General features: G+C 41.9%; 3 protein-coding genes across 3 annotated transcripts in view; 2 read left to right on the top strand and 1 right to left on the bottom strand.

Moving 5' to 3' along the window:
• The first annotated feature begins 60 nt into the window (after positions 1 to 60).
• On the top strand, positions 61 to 3,151 carry LOC116397354 (tyrosinase-like). The gene is made up of 5 exons (XM_031872700.1): positions 61 to 967; positions 1,437 to 1,653; positions 2,059 to 2,206; positions 2,354 to 2,535; positions 2,781 to 3,151. Exons 1-5 carry the CDS (start codon positions 146 to 148, stop codon positions 3,044 to 3,046), a joined length of 1,635 nt encoding a protein of 544 aa, XP_031728560.1. The 5' UTR covers positions 61 to 145; the 3' UTR covers positions 3,047 to 3,151.
• On the bottom strand, positions 2,901 to 12,137 carry chordc1b (cysteine and histidine-rich domain (CHORD) containing 1b). Its single transcript, XM_031872701.1, has 11 exons — positions 11,943 to 12,137; positions 9,449 to 9,498; positions 9,313 to 9,369; positions 8,990 to 9,150; positions 8,251 to 8,351; positions 7,892 to 7,950; positions 7,062 to 7,132; positions 6,759 to 6,864; positions 6,526 to 6,645; positions 6,357 to 6,419; positions 2,901 to 5,488 (listed from the first exon to the last, which is right to left on the bottom strand). Exons 1-11 carry the CDS (start codon positions 12,004 to 12,006, stop codon positions 5,318 to 5,320), a joined length of 1,023 nt encoding a protein of 340 aa, XP_031728561.1. The 5' UTR covers positions 12,007 to 12,137; the 3' UTR covers positions 2,901 to 5,317.
• An 82-nt stretch (positions 12,138 to 12,219) lies between these two features.
• Positions 12,220 to 20,466, top strand: part of fat3b (FAT atypical cadherin 3b) — a 59,179-nt gene continuing 50,932 nt past the window's right edge. Inside the window, exons 1-4 of the mRNA XM_031872572.1 lie at positions 12,220 to 12,605; positions 13,985 to 16,974; positions 17,085 to 17,219; positions 17,642 to 17,843. Of these exons, the coding sequence (XP_031728432.1) occupies positions 14,032 to 16,974; positions 17,085 to 17,219; positions 17,642 to 17,843 (3,280 nt within the window). The 5' untranslated portion in view covers positions 12,220 to 12,605; positions 13,985 to 14,031. The remainder of the gene's footprint in view (positions 12,606 to 13,984; positions 16,975 to 17,084; positions 17,220 to 17,641; positions 17,844 to 20,466) is intronic.

Below are 20,466 nucleotides of genomic sequence, written 5' to 3'. Positions count from 1 at the left end.
ATGTGACTCGCTCAACAAAGAGGAGGGGTTGCCCGGAGAAAACTCCAAAGAAGTATTTAAGCCCTTTCAATTCAACAACTTGGGCCTTACCGACTTTGTGCATTCGTGACTACTTGCCGCCTCCGAAGGTGACAACATTGCTGTAATGTGGCAACTTACAGTCATTTATTTCGTGCTGTGTTTTGTACCCTCCTATCAACAATTCCCCCGTCTGTGTGCCACCCGGGAGGTCTTGCGCACAAAGGAGTGCTGCCCGACATGGGAGGGAGACGGTTCACCCTGCGGAGCCAGCTCGGGTCGGGGCTTCTGCAACGATGTGGAGGTGCCGGACCAGCCCGACGGACCGCAGTACCCCTTCTCCGGGTTAGACGACAGGGAGAAGTGGCCCTTGGTTTTCTACAACCGGACTTGCCAGTGCACGGGCAACTTTATGGGTTTCAGCTGCGCGGACTGTACGTTTGGCTACTTTGGGGTGAACTGCAATGAGAAGAGGGAGTCTCTGAGGAGGAACATATTTCACCTTTCCAGGGCCGAGAGGATCAGGCTTGTGTCTTACCTGAACTTGGCCAAGCAGACGATCAGCAGGGACTATGTTGTGGCCACCGGGACCTACCAGGAGATGGAGAACGGCTCCAACCCGATGTTCGCGGATGTGTCTTCGTACGACGTGTTTGTGTGGATGCATTACTATGTGTCCCGGGACGCTCTGTTGGGCGGGCCGGGCAATGTGTGGGCCGATGTGGACTTTGCCCACTGGGCGCCTGCGTTCCTCCCGTGGCACCGCGTATATCTGCTGCACTGGGAGCACGAGATCAGGAAGCTGACCGGAGACATGAGCTTCACCATCCCGTACTGGGACTGGAGGGATGCCCAGGGGTGTGACGTGTGCACGGACGAGCTGATGGGGGACCGGAGCCCCCATGATCCCAGTCTTCTCAGCCCAGGCTCGGTCTTCTCTTCTTGGAAGGTAAACACAATCAAGTAAAACTAAAAGTGGTCATCTCTTTCCTTTAGCTTTTCTTTTCTCATGACCTGAGAGGAACATTTCCCTTAAACTATTGAAGTAGGATTCAGTTGTAATGTGTTGCCTCTACACATTCAGACCTTTTACCTAAAAGATAATAAAAATAATGAGCAATTCAAATTGATATCAATGCTGGCTCACGGTATAGCCTATGAATACATAAATTCAATGTTCAGGACGTTTAAACCTTTAGCTGCTTGAGTAAAAACATGTTTTGATCAAGATGATTGTAATGAATTCACCTAACAGTACATGTAATAGCAGGGGCATTTTTAAACTCAGCGTAACCTATTTCAATTAACAAGAAATAATTTGCAACCAACAACCAACTGACTTTATTTCTGTGATTTGTTGTGGTGCCTTAATGTGCTGTAGCCTATTGCAATGTGTTGCTGTGCGCCTCCATCAACAGGTGCTGTGCTCCCGAGCAGTGGACTACAGTGACAGAGGTATGTTGTGTGATGCTCGGGGAGAAGGCCCATTGCGTCGCAACCCTGGAAACCACAACCGTAACATGGTTGAACGATTACCAACTTCAGCAGAGGTGGAGTTCACTCTCAGTCTGACCAACTATGACACAGGAGCTATGGACCGCGGCGCCAACATGAGCTTCAGAAACACTCTGGAAGGTCAGATAAGCTTGACTATAAATGCACACCCACCCACCCACACACATACACACACACACACACACACTGCTCCATCTTAAATTATATACAGTTTCTCTCCACAGCTGCTCTCACTGTGTTAAAATTCTGTCTGCCTAGTCCCTGTAATGTGCTCGGTATGTGTATACTACTCTGTATGTTGCTACTATGACTTTTTTAATGACATTTTCATGACATAATATACATTATGGGCATTTATATAACATACTATGAAGAAACATTTGTATTTGTTTTTTTTTATGTCATACAATACTATGACTCTAATGCCATTTAAAATTTAAAATTTTACAACAAAAAGCTTCTGTTGTCCTAACAACTGCTGCTGCCACCTTTGTCAATGCTAATTAAATACTTCTCATCTTCCAGGATTCGGGGATCCTCAGACCGGGTTAGGAAACAGTTCTCACATGGGCATGCATGCTGCTCTTCACGTGTTCATGAACGGAACCATGTCCTCAGTGCAGGGCTCAGCAAATGACCCCATATTCCTTCTTCACCACGCTTTTGTTGATAGGTGAGGCACACACACACACACACACACACACGCGCACGCACACACACACACACACACACACACACACACACACACGAATACACACACTTTCTATAATCTGAGTGAACTCACACACTTGCTTTGCATTGTTTTCCTTCTCTATGAAAGCATTTATGAGCAGTGGCTCAGGAGGCATAGGCCATCTCCATCACAGTATCCAGACTCTGATGCTCCCATTGGGCACAACAGCGAATACCACATGGTGCCCTTCCTGCCCCTCTACAGAAACAGAGAATTCTTCATCTCCAGCAAAGACCTGGGATATGAATATTCATATCTGCTAGATGCTAGTAAGTTCTATCTAAATGAAGCTTTTTTTTCTATTTTCTACATTGATTGGCATGAAAAGTCTGTCTGTTTTCATTCTCTCTGCATTTTCAGAAATCTATCTGTTGAATTATTTAAGCTTAAAATAAAGTGCATTAAAATTCAAAAAGATATCACTCAGATTTAGGTTGTACACTAGCTTGTTTGACTCAAGTAATCGCAAACATTTTACGTAATTTCCTGTGACCACTTCCATCTTCTTTTCCAGACCAGAGGCTAGCAGAATCCATGCGTCCTTACTTGGAGGACTTGCAGGGCGTGTGGCCCTGGCTTCTGCTTGCAGGGCTCTGTGGAGCAATTACAGCAGCGACCATAGCTGCTGCCGTCCTAACTGCAAAGCGGCGATACGGAGCGTCGCCTTGGCTGCGTGTGAACACGTGGAAAAACTTATTCGCTCTCCCAGAGAGACAGCCACTTATCTGCAGCAGTGACACGGAGGAAACCAAACACCATAACTACCAAACTACTATCTGAAGGCACAGCTAGCTCTGTGTGGTGACGCACTCATCTATGAATTTTAATGACAAAGCACTGTGAATTATACATTAACTAATTGTAATGAGTCTATAATCTTTGTTTTTGCCAATGTATTTAAACTGTATTAAAAAAGAGTAAAAAACTGTGCATGGAGAACATTTTTAAATGGGTTAAGAGATGTTAAACTTCGATCATGTTCCACCCACAACTTGTAAATTGTTGCTCACTTCAGACATAGCGTGTGCTACATTGATGCTTTCTGTCATGGAAGTCTTTCACAGTTATTCTCTATGTTTAACATGGACTTAGCTGATTACCTTCAATATAAGGCTCTGCAGTTTGTTGCGTCAGTCATGTATGCAGGCATTATGAAGAAACACATGCATCCAATTGCCATTCAGAGTCAGAAACACAAACTCTTCAGATGCCTTGGGGGACTTTCTTTTATTATCTTTGTGTGGGAGTTAAACTGAACCACATTTTAATTAACATTTAAATTGATTGATTGTTTGTGGTGTGAGCCGTGCTTCTGGAAAGAGGAAAAGGTGATAGTGTCTGCATAGATGTCAAGGTCTGAGACATCACGGCATCGGGGACGTACTTCAATATTCTAACCTTAAAGTTATGTCATAGTTTTAAAAACTGACATTTGCAAAAGTCACTGCAATTCCCAGAGATGCATGTGGATCAAAGTCTTCCCTTGAAAGGTCACACCTTCTTTAATTCCAGAGAAGTGTTTCGTTTCACCGGGTCACAACTGTTGGAAGAGTCTGGCCTGAATACCACTCTAACACAACCTGGTCTGCATATACTGTGTGAGAGAAATATCCACAGTATATATATCACCCCAGTTTTAAAGGTTCAACACAAAAGTTGATTTTTAGTAAGATAAATTGGTTCCCCGAATCATTTTACCCAGACGTCATGATGTCATTCATCCAAATTTAATTCATACATTCATAGCCTTTGAAGCATGCTGTCCAGCACAGCAGTTCTCAACCTGGACGCAAGACAATTACCGCTGGTCGCCATTATGACATTAATACATTTTCACTTTAGACTGTGGAATGGTTTTGACTTTACATTGCCTGTAGCAGTGATATATTTGCCTTTAAATATATTTTATTGAGTGTGGTTAAGAAAGGCAAAGTGTGTGTGTGTGTGCGCACACGAGTGACTTGAGGAGGGTCAGCGAGAGAAAATGTCACAAAATGCATAAAAAAATCCACAGATTGGACAACGCCTAGGGGGGGGGTCGCAAACACCAACCTGATAATTCTGGGAGGGTGCAACTCGGAAAGGTTGAGAACCACTGATCTAGCATGACCTTTCATAACACAGTAGGCCCACTTTGCTGAAAAATACATTGTATTCAATTGGCATTCTCAGATATTACAGTACATTCTCATTATAAAATTGCGCTAGGTTGCTTTGACAAGAAGCGAGGAGATACATACAGCAGTGATTGTTTAGAGACAAAACTTGTAGAAAATAAACATTAGGTATAATCAGGTAAAAAAACTAAATTAGAGCAAAAAAGGGAGGGGTAGTCGGAGAACATCTTCATTTTGTTAAGTTTAAGAGTCTCAAGGAACTGTTGCATTTCTTATAACAATTTATTCAGAATAAATCCTTATTATACAGGTGTGGACATCTTAGAGATCAAACTACATGGAGCAGCTTCATTGTCACACACACGGAAATATATATAAAAATGCAACATTCAGTCTGACGTGATAATGGTGGATGATCAATGCAATCATTTAAACAATTTATGAAATTACAGGACGGAATGAATCTTTTTTCCAAACATTGAGGACATAGAGGATGCTCACAACTGTGGTCCATAACAATAACTTGATGTAAGCAGTCCACATAAAAGGCTTTATGGGTCTGAGATTAAGCATGGTCCCACCTGACTCCTATCTTATTGTGTAGTTGTATTGCAATTAACAAGTGTTCTCATCTGACTTGATGGAAAATCTGCTAAACGTCAATGTTTACCCAGTTAATCATTCATTACTTCAGCGAAAAACTGTAATATTAGTACTTGGGAGATTTTTGAGCATTCAAACATATATAATGAATAATAAAAGAACCAAAACGTCAGCAAAATCAAAAAAGGAATGAAAGGGGAAACTCTGTAATGTTCAAGAGTAGTGGCCAAAGTTCCAAGAGAGCAATAGAGGCGACTCTTTGAAGAGGTAAGGAATAGACTGTATGGCGTTTGATTGAGCTAAAAATACACACTATGTTTGTGAGTCCTCATCATTCATCTTCATCCTCGCTGTCAGTCTCCTCTTTCTCCTGCTCCTTCTCCTTGGGCGGGGGCGGGGGAGGAAGGTCCAGACGAGCCCATGTCATGGGCTCAGACTTATTCATGGCTATCTCGATCTTGGCGGCCATCATGTTTATTATGCTTTTACTCACATCGATCACCTGCAAGGGAACGTGAGAGTGTGACAAAAACGGCTTAGTTCCTTTCCCATATAAGCTGGTCTGGAAAAACACGAGTGAGCTATGAGCAGTTTCAAGTACTGTTGAACTAGTGGTGTGTATTCAGGTTAGGGGTGGGCAATATTTTGAATATACTCAATGTATTGCGGCTCGCTCGATGTGGGATGTTTAAAATAACACCGAGTACAAATATTAATTGTCGCGCCATTTTTTTTTTAAGCTGCCAGCACGAGACTTTCTTTGGCGTCTCTCTCCCTCTCACACTCTCCTGGGCGAGTGTGTGTGGCGTATGAGCATAGGTGTGCGTACGGGGTGTGTGTGTGTGCGTGTGTGTGTTTTCATATCTGGAGGGGAAAGAGGGAACAGCGAAAGGGCCTGAAGAGAGCGAAAGAAGTGAGATCAAAACCGGGAACAAAAGCATGCATTTTTAAAGACCAATCTTACTTCAAAATGACAGTACAACACCTCAGGGTGTTTAAATTATTCTGCAAGAATGATCACGTTGTCACGATCAACGGGTTAAATCCAGCAGCTTTGTTATTTTAATGAAAAATATGAAAATATCGAGACACACGTTGTATATCGCAGCAGCCTAACAATATGGACGTATGATATAAAAGCCATATCGGCCCTAATTCAGGTGGAAATTTATTCTCTAGATACAGTTACTGTCATTTTGAATTACAACTGCAAAGACCCCTCTGAAGATCAGTAACAAATCAAATATTAAGACCATGAAAGTATGTTATACTGCAGTGTCTGGAATGCTGCTACAAAATAAATGCATGTATTAAAACCGGCTCGTAGCCAGACTGACTCAACATCAGTGTAAAAGTGATGCTCTACTTACTCCCCACAAGCTGATTTTTTGCGCAAATTCCTTCTCTCCCTCAAATATAACACGGATGTCGAGCTGAAGGGAGGAAAAGATAAATAAAACATCAGCTTGAGAAGAACACGATCCAGAACTAAGCAGTTTAGATATGCATAGAAATCACCAGACTGATATTATGCCTCACCGTCGTGCTGTTTGCCTCCACGTAGCAGAGCTCTGGGACGGCGTTCTTGGCGTAGATAGAGATGATGACCTGCGCCCCCGTCTGGTGCCAGTCGAACCGACATGGAACCACTTTCTTACCCTGCGTGGAGATTGTTTGGTTATTTGAGACACAGATTCATAATTCAGCCATTCAGTCTCTACCACAAAGCATCGTCTCCTCTCCGTGCCAGTGTTTAGAGCTGTCAGACCTACTGTATCTTTTTTCCTCCATAGATGTGTTCCGTTGGTACAGCCCTCTTGAGAGAGGAAGGTGTTAAAGTCGCAGGTTTTCCTCTTACAGCAGCTCCAGTATTTCATCCTGGAGATGCAGGAAAGATCATTCACACGCTGGATTGTTTTTTTTAGCAGTCAATAACGTGTCACTCAAGAGAAGCAGTGAAGAAGAATAACAGGAAAATACTAGTGTCACTCATCACGCTTCTCTTACAGTTTCCAGAGCATATCTGCTATTTCATGTCAATGGCGTGAAACGCAGTATTTTTCCGTATTACTAACCCTTCATGGAAGATAGGGAATCCAGAGTGGTACAAGCACACGTCCGAATCGCTTGCAGGTCCATCAAAACTCTGAAGATGACAGCAAAAGGTGCCGTTCAAAAGACTGAAGTAGATACAAATACGGCTTTATTGCATAGCACACATTTATGAGAATGAATAATGACTAATATCTTGTTCTCCTTGACTTTGGTAGAAGTTTAAAACATACCAATTTAGACTCCACCAAGACTTTAACTGATTAATCAACCGAAAACCAGGCAGCCCGTGAGAGAATATTTCATGGCTTTCAATCACATCAGTTTGAAGTGATTTACATAATTGTTTTAAATGATTTAAGTCCCACTCCAAGCTTCTACAAAACCCGCCGATGCACATTTTCTTTACAATTTATGTTCTAATCTGGGAGTTTCTGCTCCGACAGGCCCGATTAGCTCGAGCAAGAAACGTAGCTTTGCTTCCGTCTCAGAGCAAACATGGAGGAGGAGGGGGGGAAACGAGCTGCATCCGCTTAACCTCACCCACAGCATCGAGCTCTTTTGGGGCAGTATCATGAATTGTTTATGTTTTCATTTAATGACAGCTGTCATAGATTTCTCGAAATACGTCAATTGAAATTGGCTTACAAAAATCGGAGAAGAAGGCGAAACCTATTTGGCGGAATCCACAAATTCAGCATGAATTTAAAGTAAATAAATTAAAAACATTTCAGCTGCGGTTGCCAAAGCCCTACAGAGGTATGGATACAAATAGAGAATTTTTTTTTACTAATTTCAACACCATGAGAATCTATTTCAGCATGTTTTCCCAAATATACAGGCATTCACCTACTTTAGTACATCCTCCGTTTTTACAGGATGTTCCCATCTTGATCTCGTCAGTATCTTCCTCTAGAAAAGAGACAGAAATGGAGTAAAAAAAAAAAAAAAGAGAAACTGACTTGGATGTTCGGATCTAAAAAATGCATCCGCAGCTATGATGTGTTGTCCCGTCCCTGCCATCTTTAACTCAAACGCCGTGAACTCCCAGAGGCCATCCATTAATTTCCCCTGTCAACATGACCTTCCTGTCTGCTGTAACAAGAAGAGGATGGTAATGGATGGTAGACCGTCTATGATAAAGAGGTCTTAAAAAAAAAAAGAAAACAGAAACATGGAAGAGACACGGGGAAGATAACGCTCTGCTATCACCTTTCTTCTCTGCCGGATTTTCGGAAAGCTTCAGTCTCTCCAGAGCCTGCTTCAGAGAAGTAGAGACTTTATGCTGCACTCTCACCATCGGCTCATCAGCACTGCAACAGTAACAACTCCATTAGAATCAAAACATTAAGGAAGGAAGGGGCAAAATGTATTTGTTTGTAATTCATTTGTTAATTAAAAAAATAATTAAAAGGGTATTCTGTTTAGGTTTTTTTAAACTTTAAGTAAGGAATGCGTTGTCGGCAGCATCACTTCAGAATGAGGTCTGTTGTACGCAGCCAGGCTAAGAGCCTTACACTACTTGAAAGGGGTTTCACTATTCAGTAGTAATCGCTTCATCAGCCTTCTTTTGAACTCTGTTGGGAAGCATCCAGAATAAAAGACGAGAGAACGCCTCCCACGAGCCTGTGGATCCTCGGTATTCAGGCTGATTTAATACCTCGGACACTGCACCTATCCTGTTATGCATTTCATACTAAACCGCAATAACTCAGAGCAGAATGTAATATGTGGGATCATAAGGATATATCGTTTTAAACTGAACGCCCTGTTGATGTACTGAATGGAAAAAGTGTTTCCTTTTTGGCCTGTTTGTTTCCTTTAAATATGATTTGATAAAATTGTTGTATTACATATGTAATATACATTTTTTGCTTTACTTAAACAAATAATGAGAGCTTAGGGTTTTCCTCTGGTATTGATTAAAATATAAAAGAACTAACTGTCCAACCTCGGTCTGCGTATCGCCTCCTGAGGCTTCGGTGCCGAGATGATGTACTCGTTAAACTTTGGTTTTTGGTCGTCTGCGTCTTTGTTTTCTACCGATGATGTCACATCTGGTTTCACCGGCTCAGGGGGCTTCTCCTTGTTGTGGGGACCGTTAGTGCAGCCCTGCGGAGGACAAATTCACCGCGTTAGACTCTCAGACGATGAGCGCTCGGGCCGACATGGCCACAGCAAAGGTGGCAGTCGATGCCTATGAAAACAATAGACAATGGAAAGATGACCTCGGAGGATTGAAAAGTAAGGATTAAAACAGAAACTAAAACTTACAACAATGCTGAGGAAGTCGGAGAAGTCTGTAGTTCTTCTCTTGCAGCAGGACCATCCCTGGAGAAAGACACACAGACGTTAACTTTGACCAGATAACAAAGACAATGAGCTCACTGTGCTTTCTCAGGCATCTTACCTTCAATGCATCGTGGAATACTGGGACTCCTGGATGATAGGTGCAGCCATCTGTGAAAAGGAACACAACTTTGATTCATTTATAGGAAATATATGTGGTGGACCCCGTCGCCTACACCAGAATAGACCAACACGGAAACCGTTTAGAGACTTGCAGCTTTTCTGGCCTCAATAGAGACACAGAAATGTCAACTTTCAAAGTACACCATAAAATGATTTTACAGAATGATGAGTAGAGTTATAGAAAAGTAGTTTCTGAATGTGGCAGGCATTTTGAGAATCAACAAATGATCTAGAGTCATCCAAAACTGTGGCGGCCACCAGGCCCTTCTTGTTGAAACACTACAACATCACGACGTCTCGTCTTCATTTGCTTTCACATGTGGTAAATCTATCAAAAGATTTGGGTCAGCCATGTCTGATGCTGCCTCCGTGTCAAAATCGTGGAGTCAAAAGTTTGAAGTCATTTTAGAAAGATAACAGGGAAAAGTTACACTCATCTGACAATGTAGCTGCATTATTCCCAGGACTACTTGATAGCTGTATGGGCCATGTCAGTCCCCTAACAGTATTCACTGTTATCGTTTCTATTATAAATGTTTATTCTCTCTCTGAAGGCAGTAGTTAACAGGAAAGGAGTACGTAAGAAGCACTAAGATCATCCTGAACTGATCATCAGTCCAAAAGCGACATTGATAAAGAATAATTTGTGGACAGATTTAGCAAACTAAAAACACAAATGTTATGTTTTTGATCAAAAATTAGACAACAATTTCCACAACCTCCGACACAAAAACGTAAATGATCTTCATTGTGTCCTTGTGAAGTGCAACACACAAAGTACATAGCCTTATGGTCTGGATTTATGACACCCATCAGACAGTTTGACAAATCCTCATTTCAGATTTACCTCATTTGAAAAGCAGCGTGTGATTTTTTTTCAATGTCCTCTTTTTTGGAATTTATCCCTACAAGATAAATGGCCGCTGAACGAAGAAAGAAAAAGTTGGCTGGGTGTCGCCATAAATCAAGATGTTCCTTACAGTACAGAACAGCCTGAGCTATAACCCTTCTATATGCGGTTGCCTTATACACTTCCTATACACCCCTAAAAGCAATGATTATATACTCTAGTGTTATGAGAAGATGCACCCTATTTAGAAAATGGCTTTCTGTGTATTGCCAGACATATTACTTGAAGATAAAAGGAGGACATTTCTAACGAAAGGAAATAAGCGACTCACTGAGGTCTGTCACCAACTGGAACCACATTTAAATGAGTGGCTTCATATAAACAATGATTTCACGAGCGTGAATTATCACTACAATGATGTTATCCTTACACAACCGTGTAACTGAATTACCTCGTGATTAGTTAAGGTACTGCACACCTGGAGGTTCACAGCTTTTTCATTAAGAGAACAAAAAGTTAATCATTTGTAGATGTTATCAGCTAAATGTGTAAAGAATGAATTATCTTTATCTTATCTTTTTAAACATAAAACCGGACAATACACGCTATGAATGTGTGGCACACCTGTAAACACCAACTCGACCATTGCCTCAAACATGACAAAAGGCAATGAGATGGGAATAACTAGCTTTGCTCATGATGATGAGCGGCGATTCTTTGACAGATGTTTGTCAGATGTTCTGGTTACTGTGGACACTGTTCTCACTTTCACAGATTGATATTTACAGTGTGGGTTCAAATATATATTTGGGCTTTCCTCAGGCATAAGCCAGCTGTACTAAGGAAAATGACTATCTTATGATCTTATCCTACTTCTACACAATATGATCCTAGTTTTGCATCTCTGCATGCTCAGGTGCACAAGGTTTGTAATTACAAACCTACAGCTCATTGGTTCTCAATGCAGTGGTATAACTTTGCAGTATTTGTGTCTCATTCATTTCAAGTGGAACTTAACGTTGCTTGACGTATGAAAGTAGCACAAAACAAGCAATTTGATTAACGTTAGCTCATGAACACAGACGTAACGTTACTTCCCTTAAAAGCTGAACCTTACTGTTGACCGCTTACTCGGTTTCACTGGTTGAAATCAATCTTTTCGCAATACTACTCACATAATGGTTATGGGAAAAGTAGAGAAATTAGTAAAAACGTTGAAGGACTTGTTTCTGAAACTTTAAACCGGGCGTACGGTGTGTCCTGTACGGGACAATGGTCCTGCAAAGTCTAACGTTACCGTCTAACTTCACCTGCTAATCACAGGAGCTTAAAATGCTAACAACATGGTGCTAAGTCACACACGACGTCCTGAATGATCAGCTACAGCGGAGTTGGTGAATGAAGTTGTTACCGTGTTGGGTCCAGTCAGTTACAGTTGTATCAGGTTAGCTACATGGGCCCAGCAGGCCTGCTCGTCGCTGCAGAACATTCCAGATGACCATCTGAGGTTAACGTTAGCTTGCTAACACACTGGCGCGGGGCACAGCGGTAGTTCACGTTAGCTAACTAAGATACTACTCACCGTCTGGGTTCTGTTCTGGATCAAATCGCTGTCCACATCCCTTATTGTAACACAAAACGGACATGATGAAGGCTGAAATAAGTTTAACTGGTGGCCAGATGTGTGACTAACCCCTAAAAGCTCGTGTGTGTGTGTGTGTGTGTGTGAGATAGAGACCGGTAGCTGCAGACTGCTGCACACACACACTTCCGGATGTTGTCGGCTACACTCGGCAACAGTCGGAGCTTAACCAGCCCGCCTCCTCCATCCTCCTGTGAGCGCTCAGTGGTCCCACTCAACCGACAACTGATGCTGACCGCTTCCTAACTTCCACGACATGTTCTTAATACCATATCTCGGACTTAAAACCTCAAATCAGCAAGTGCCACATATCTGTTTTAACGACAGTTTTGTGTGAACTATTGCAGATAAAGTCGAAGTAGCCCACTGCACTCCAGGGTTACATTAGTTCGATGCAGGGAACTGGGGCAATAGCTTCTTAGTTTTACGAGGATCACTGCAGCCTAGTAGACAACTGCCCGTCGGGATATGTGCACATGAATTGTCCATTTCACCACCGACTTCTGCGCGATTGTTTCGTGCGTTATGCTTTGCTTTTTTTTCCCTGACTGTCGGAGAGGGGATGGAAAAGGATTTACTTTCACTGAGCTGTTTCGTGTAAAGGTAGGACACGCTCTGATGTGTGAGTGAGGTCTGTGTACAATAGAGTTAATTAAGCTATGTATTGTTGCTACAGACTGTAGGTTAACTCGTGGATTTTGCACGGAGGCGAGCTCCAATAGCATCTGCATCAACATGGGAGACGAGAAATGCACCTCTAAATCTCCCGGGACAGTCACCTTCTAGGGAATGTTAATTGTGAGTCGCTGGATTCTGACAGCCTATTTGGTGCCATTATTTATCTATACTATGTCCTACATACAGTGTAAGCGGGCAGATTTCATACAATCATTTTAAATATACATTCCACACACACACACACACACACACACACACACACACACACACACACACACACACACAGGGTGGTATTAACAATACAGTGTAAGTAAAATAATACAAATACAAGTAAAAGTCCTGCATTCAAAATTGTACTTAAAAGCAAAAACTTCAAAAGTATTGGCATCAGAATATGCTTATAAGTAAAAGTCCAGTGCGAAATGGCCAACTGGATTACAATTAGTGATACATTAATGTTTAGGCATCACTATTGTTGCAGAAGGTGTCCCTATAATGTCAGCTATTTTATTTACTGCTGGGTAGCTTATTCAATAATAATACATTATCATTTATTAGATGATATATGTTTTATCTGCAAAGTAACGAGCAAATGATGTTGTCACATGTCACATTGGTTTCCAAAATGTAGTGCAGCCGAGGTATGAAATTGCATAAAATAGAAATTATAATAGTAGAAATAGACAATAGTAATGCACAAGTACCTTAAAATTCCATTCTACTTTTACAGTACAGTACTACAGTTCTAAAGTAAATGATGAATGTAGTACTTAGCTACCACAGATGCAAACTTGTTTCAGAAAGTGTTTGCGCACCTAATTTCTTAAATATATATATTTTGAAATTGTGTCCAATGATGTTTCTCAGACCATGGCTGTCTTTTGTCCCATACATTTTTTTTCTCGTGAAAATACCGTACCCTGGTTGTCACTTGCTGAAGAATAACAAGCCCTGTGTCTCACTCTGTAACAGTGATTGCTCCTGATCCCCGGTATTTTATCTGGTGACATGATGTGTTTCACTGAGGCTGTGTAAGTGCGCTGCACTTTGATGTGGTTTGTTTAAAGATATGTCAGTTCTGCTTCTGAGCCTTTTGGGGTGCAATATTCTGTGTTTGAATGCAAACTGTTGAAGCCCAACATTGAATATGCTATCATATCCCTGTGGTGATAAGCAGTAGCCTACCCCTGAAATGTCTTTTTAACTTTTGTCTCAGTTCTCTGTCAAATTTTGAGCATGCTTGTCTTTAACAACTCACCAACTGAATCAGATCTGTTTTTCTTTGTTATTCTTTCCAAATATAGGGTGACTGGGTGATGGAATAGTGATGAAGTGTAATCGGTGGGGAAATATGCTTCCTCTCCCCAACGTTTCTCTTCTTTTCCACTGTATATGCTTCTTCTTTCTCCTCGGTTTTCCCTCAACCCATGCCCAGTTCCTGACAGAAACAAGGGCGGGACAAGTTTTGCTGCTCTTTACCCAGCCTGCCTATAATGCTTCCATCTTCGAGAACTCTGCGGCAAGAACCTATACAAGTAGTGATGTCAAAATGGGCATCATTCTAGGGCCACCTCGGTCTTTAAACATAAAATATTCTGTTGCATCTGGAGACAGTGAGGGAATCTTCCAGGCTGAGGAGTTTGTAATGGGAGATTTTAGTTTTCTCCGTATACGCACTAACGGAGGCAGTGGTGCAACATTGAACCGAGAAGTTCAGGACAATTACACACTGACGGTTAAGGCATCTGCCCATGGAGGCCTAGAGGCCTTAGCCACTGTTTATATCAAGGTGTTGGATACCAATGATCTCCGACCTCTCTTCTCCCCTACCTCCTATTCATTCATTGTCTCTGAGAGTGCCCCCTTGGGTGCCAGCATAGGACGTGTAACAGCCACAGATGCTGATGTGGGCTCCAACGGGGAGTTCTACTACTTCTTCAAGAACAGAATTGAACTCTTCGCTGTTCATCCGACCAGCGGGGTCATCACCCTGACAGGTCGGCCCAGAATGGACAAACAAGACAGATTTGAGCTGGAGGTGCAGGTGGTCGACAGAGGAATGAAACTCTATGGGAACAATGGTATCAGCAGCACCGCTAGGCTGGTCCTAACTGTGGAGCGGGTGAATGAATTTTCTCCTGTTCTCAAAGCAGTTGCTGTCGTTCCATCGTGGGCGGACAAGGACCCAGTCTATGCCATAATGACTGTGAAGGACAAAGACGAAGGGGCATCTGGGGATATAGAGTGGGTGTCCATCATCGAGGGTGACCCCCTTGAACAATTTGTTATTGATCGATCGCCTGTCGGGAATGAGTATCGGGTTAAAACATCAGAATTGTTTGACTGGGATACATTCCCCTATGGCTGCAACTTAACCTTCCAAGCTAAAGACAGGGGTATACCTCCAAAGTTTTCTAATACTCAAGTTGTTCAGTTGTTGGTTACAAAGCCAGACCCAGTGTTGGTGAATTTTGAGAAAGATGTTTATGGAGTCAAGCTGAGTGAAATAGCTCCTCCAGGCACTATTGTAGAGGTGGTGAAAATCTCCCCAGCTCCTCTGAGTGTCAATTACAGCTTCAGCAGCCCCTCAGATCAAATGCACTTTGATATAAACTCTTTGACTGGAGTTATTACGACCAAGAGGCAGCTGAAAAGGATATCACAGGATTTCATAGAGATGGAGGTGGTTGATATTATCAGTCAGCAGCAAGCAAGGGTTCAAATCACCATAGATGATGCTAATGACAACACGCCAGTGTTCAACAGGCCATTCTACGATATTGCAATCAACGAGAGCTTACCTGTAGGCACTGTTGCTCTTGTGGTGTCTGCTGTTGATGCTGATAAAGGAGAGAATGGTTATGTAACCCACACAATAAGTGGTGAACAGAATCTTCCATTTACTATAGACCAGGACACAGGGGAGGTAAGGATCACAAGAGACCTAGACTTTGAGTCATCAGATGATATCTATACTTTTGCAGTGCGGGCCTCTGATTGGGGTTCACCCTACAGAAGGGAGAGTGAAGTTAATGTCACCATTCGTCTGATCAATATAAATGACAACCAGCCTCTCTTTGAGAGAGTGTCCTGCAAGGGGATGATAAGCCGTGACTTTCCTGTCAGTCAGACTATTGTCCCCTTATCAGCTGTGGACATGGACGAACTAGGAATGGTGACCTACAAGATACTGTCTGGGAACGAGTTAGACTATTTTCACTTAAATCCAGACTCCGGGGCTTTGTCATTGAAAAGATCATTTGGAGGGGCTACTTTAAAAAGTGGGATATTCAACCTGAAAATAGTTGCAACAGATGGTGAGATGTGCTCTGATCCTACATTCGTGAATGTATCTGTGGTGAGGGGTAGGATGCCACCCATGGGGTTCAACTGCAAGGAGACCAGGGTAGCCCAGCTGTTGGCAGAAAAAATGGTCTCAAAAGTGTCTGCTATGGCTAGACCAAGACCAGATGACAGCTATACAGACTTTTTCTCTACAAACCAACGCACTCCACAGTTTGAGGCCTTACCTACCAGTATTCTAGTGAGAGAAGACCTTGCTGCTGGTGCCAGTGTATTTCAGGTGAGAGCACGAGATGGCGACACAGGCTTCAATGGCCGTGTTCTCTTTTCCATATCTGATGGTAACAAAGAAAACTGCTTCAACATCAACATGGAGAACGGGTTGATAACTGTGTTGCAGCCACTTGACCGCGAGCGAATGGATCGGTACTTCCTTAATATCACCATCTACGACCAGGGCGTTCCTCAGTTGTGCAGTTGGAGACTACTGACTGTGATCATCGAGGATGCAAATGATAACGACCCCCAGTTTTATCAGGACAGCTTCTCTGCGCTTGTTGCAGAAAACGCGGCCATTGGAATTGAAGTTATTACCATGACTGCCTTTGACAGAGACATGGGTCAAAATGGACAGCTTTCCTACGTAATGCTGACCCGTGTCCCTCAGTTTGGTATTGACAGCGAAACTGGAAGTGTATTTGTTTCTGGCCACTTAGATAGAGAAACCGTCCCAATGTTCACATTGAAGATTGAAGTGAGAGACAAGGCAGAAAGAGGCACTCGTAGGTCATCAGTGACTACTCTCACTATAATAGTGGAGGATGTCAATGATTGCGCCCCAGCTTTCATCCCTGGCAGCTATAGTGCTCGAGTACTGGAGGACCTGCCTCCAGGGGCTGTGATTACGTGGGTGCAGGCTCAGGACCCAGACATGGGCCCCAGTGGACAGGTCCGATACTCCTTGATTAATGACTTCAATGGCACCTTTGAGGTAGGTGATGTCACTATTTGTATTGTCTATGCTGTTGCATATGCTAATCCTCTTTTTATTGACAGTTTATGATATGATTATGGCATTATGCTTTGTTATGCTTTGTGCAGATCGATGCTGTGAGCGGAGTTTTGAGGATTAGGAAGGAGCTGGACTTTGAGAAACAACAGTTTTTCAACCTGACATTGCTTGCTGAGGACAGAGGAGTACCCAGCCTCATCAGTCAGACATTTGTGGAGGTGGAGGTGTGTAACACACACATCCACACAAATTTGTATTGAAACAAATTCAAAATCAAAACCAGTTTCATCAATTAAGCATTGACATTTATAGTTTTGTTTGTTCCTTTCAACCTTCAAATGTTGATATGACCCGGCATCATTTACATGTTTTTGTAAGTTTTTATTCTCAGGAAAGAAAGAAAATCAATTACATTATATTTCAATCCATTTAATTTCATGAAAAGGACCATTTAGGGTACACTAGCAAAGTAAATTAATTATTTACAAAAATGATTCCTTCATAGCTGCTAGCCGTAATGTAATTATAGGCAATAATGGTCATTTCTTCGAATTATATATTGTACAACCATACTGTGCTGATATACATATCTTCACACAATTTTTCAAGATTGCAGTCAAAATTAAAGCCATAACATTTTTTTCAGGTGGTGGATGTCAATGAGAATTTGTATGCACCCTACTTTCCTGACTTTGCGCTGAGAGGCTCAGTGAAGGAGAACTCTCGTGCCGGCACAAGTGTCCTGACAGTCAACGCTAAGGACGACGACAAGGGGCGAGATGGGGTGTTGAGGTACTCTGTCAGAGGTGGCAGCGGACTGGGCACTTTCACCATTGACGAAGACACAGGTGCGACACAAGATCAATTCTGAAGCCTATTTATGTAAAGTGGAAATCCAATAACTTACAAGGCCATGTGTGGAATATCAACACTCAAATGTGTTAATCATTGCGTACTATAGGAAATCTCACTATTTGTCTGTCCCATTGTGGTTTGCATTGCATGTGAGAAAGCATCCCCACTTGATATGTGTGTACTTGAGGGAGAGAGGTGAAGAGAGTGTGAGGTACAGTCAGAGTCCGTGTGGTGATGGTGCTTCACATGGGAGCTGTGCACTGGGACATCATTACTGTAATGAGGGCAGCATGGCAGCTACACAGGCTGGGCCTCAGGCCGCTCAGTACAACTGATCCAGTGCTCTGTGGATACCATTGATCAAGGCTGTCCTGCGCAGCACCACCATCCTTTCCAAGAGTAGTAAAATCACTGTGACTTATTAAAAGAGGCCTGACCCCCCCCAAAAAAAAAAGCATGCAGTTGTCTCCAACTTTCCTGCAGTGTCAAAGCACAGCTGAAATCATGTTGGTCCAAACAAGAGGCCTTGACGCACTCACCCAGGGATAAAATGAATCAAATATCCATGTATGAAAATAGGACAGTTCATATAAGTTCATATTGGCACATGAAACACCAACTCTCTCTCTCTCTCCCTATCGCTCATATCTATATATCTATGTATAAACACATCTATATATCTATGTATACACATCTATACATCTATTTATATATATATATACACACTCACACATCTAAATATATATATACATACCTAATATATTTTCACAAAAACATTAAGATATGCAACCTAAATATCATTGCTAACACTGAACATTATCAGAATAACTTTAATAGAAGAAATATACATTTTCATCAAACTCTTCTTACAAAGCCCAGTGGACCATGCAGGCCCCCTCAATAAAGATAAATTCCACCAAACTCAAAAGGCATTCATACAATATGATAACATGAACAGACGGATACGATTTTGGCATGTGCTATATTTCCATCTGAGAAATAGAACTCACGTCTGCATAGTTGATATTTCAACACAAGTGGGTGTCAGTGAGAACTCTTTCTTTCCCATCAAGGCTTATTGTTACAGTTTTCTGTGTCCGTCCACGGCGCGGAAGCTTTTAAACCTACCGGTGAGCTTTCTCAGTCTCTCTCCATGGTGCTGAAACATTCAAACTCCAAGCTCCAAAATCAGTGCCTCATTCACTCATCCTCCAGGGTACTCCGTAGTGAGTAGTGCTTCATAATTACCCCTGATGCCAAGTCTTACCACTAACAGATCCTATGTTGCGTATAAGCATGCAAATTGTATGAAGTCTCTACTTTCCTGTATAAAAGAAAGAATTCATTAGTATGGGACTGTTCTGCCTGCAGTCTCTATTGATGTAATATTGAATGTAACCAGATACACCACTTCACAGCAACATAATAAGTTCTATGATTTAATCAGTACTGTTCTTAATATTTTATACATTATTTACATTTTCCCCACTCAAAACTCACAAATTCAATTACCACATATCTAATCCAGTTTTACCCTTTTGTATCAATTTGTTACTTGAAAGTATATGTTTTAAAATGAATGAATGAATTTTTATTGCATTTGATACAACCTATATCTTAACTTTGCCTATTAAAACCTAGTTTATTGCATTTCACATTGCTAATCATTATATTTAGATACACATTTTAAATAAACCATCAATTTTGACAGTCAAGTAGCAGAGGAATAATAAGACATAACAGGTGGGCAATTATTATAATGAGATTTTCCAGTGACTCATCATGAAAAACTGTGTCGACTAAAAAAAAGGTACGTTATGAAAAACATTTGATTAGTTGATACAACTTGGGAAAAATGTAAAATTAGTATCTAAACCCAAATTTGTCACTAATACTTATATGATTAGAACAATGTTATATAGAAAATAAGTAGAAGTGGTTAGTTATAGCCAGTAGATCATTATTTTTAAGAGCCAAATGACAGCGTTCCACTTCTGGCCTCTTCCTTCACCTCTTGTGACTCTGGTCCCTACTGTACATGACTTGCACTGGAGGCCTGCATTGACCTTTAACTAGGCTAATTAGTATTGACTGTAGTTGAGAGAGAAACAGATGGACAAATGGAGAGAATGTCTCTTGCCCTCACTCTCTCTCTCTCTCTCTCTCTCTCTCTCTCTGTGTTCACACATATATAAACTATGTGTACATAATTACACATGTTTTCGTGTATACACTGCACTCATAGACAAAACACTGTTGCAGTACACAGACAGATCCCCACAGTCTTCGGTTAGGACTCGGTGCTGTTATTTACTTTAGAATTAAAACCTCAGTAAGGCGCATCGCAGCCAGTGAGAAAGTTTATTGAGTGCAGATTTTCCAGGGGAAATCAGAGAGCTTGTTAGAGCAGAAAGGGGAGGGGGAGTGGAAGTGAAGCGAAGAGAGGAAGGAAGAGGATGCAGGGGAGTCTGGAGTACATAAAAAGTGTCAGAAAAAAATACTGCTTTCTTCCTCCCAGGCCATATATTTCTGTCTTTTTTTTTCTTTCTGTAACTTTGTTTTCAAGTTGCAGCTTTTGTTATTTCCCCCCTTATATCACAGGCAAGAGAAAAGTCA

This window comes from Anarrhichthys ocellatus, unplaced genomic scaffold, assembly GCF_004355925.1.
Source record: "Anarrhichthys ocellatus isolate YVR2014 unplaced genomic scaffold, GSC_Weel_1.0 scaffold65, whole genome shotgun sequence".
NCBI lineage: Eukaryota > Metazoa > Chordata > Actinopteri > Perciformes > Anarhichadidae > Anarrhichthys > Anarrhichthys ocellatus.
This window is presented reverse-complemented; position numbering and strand designations above follow the sequence as displayed.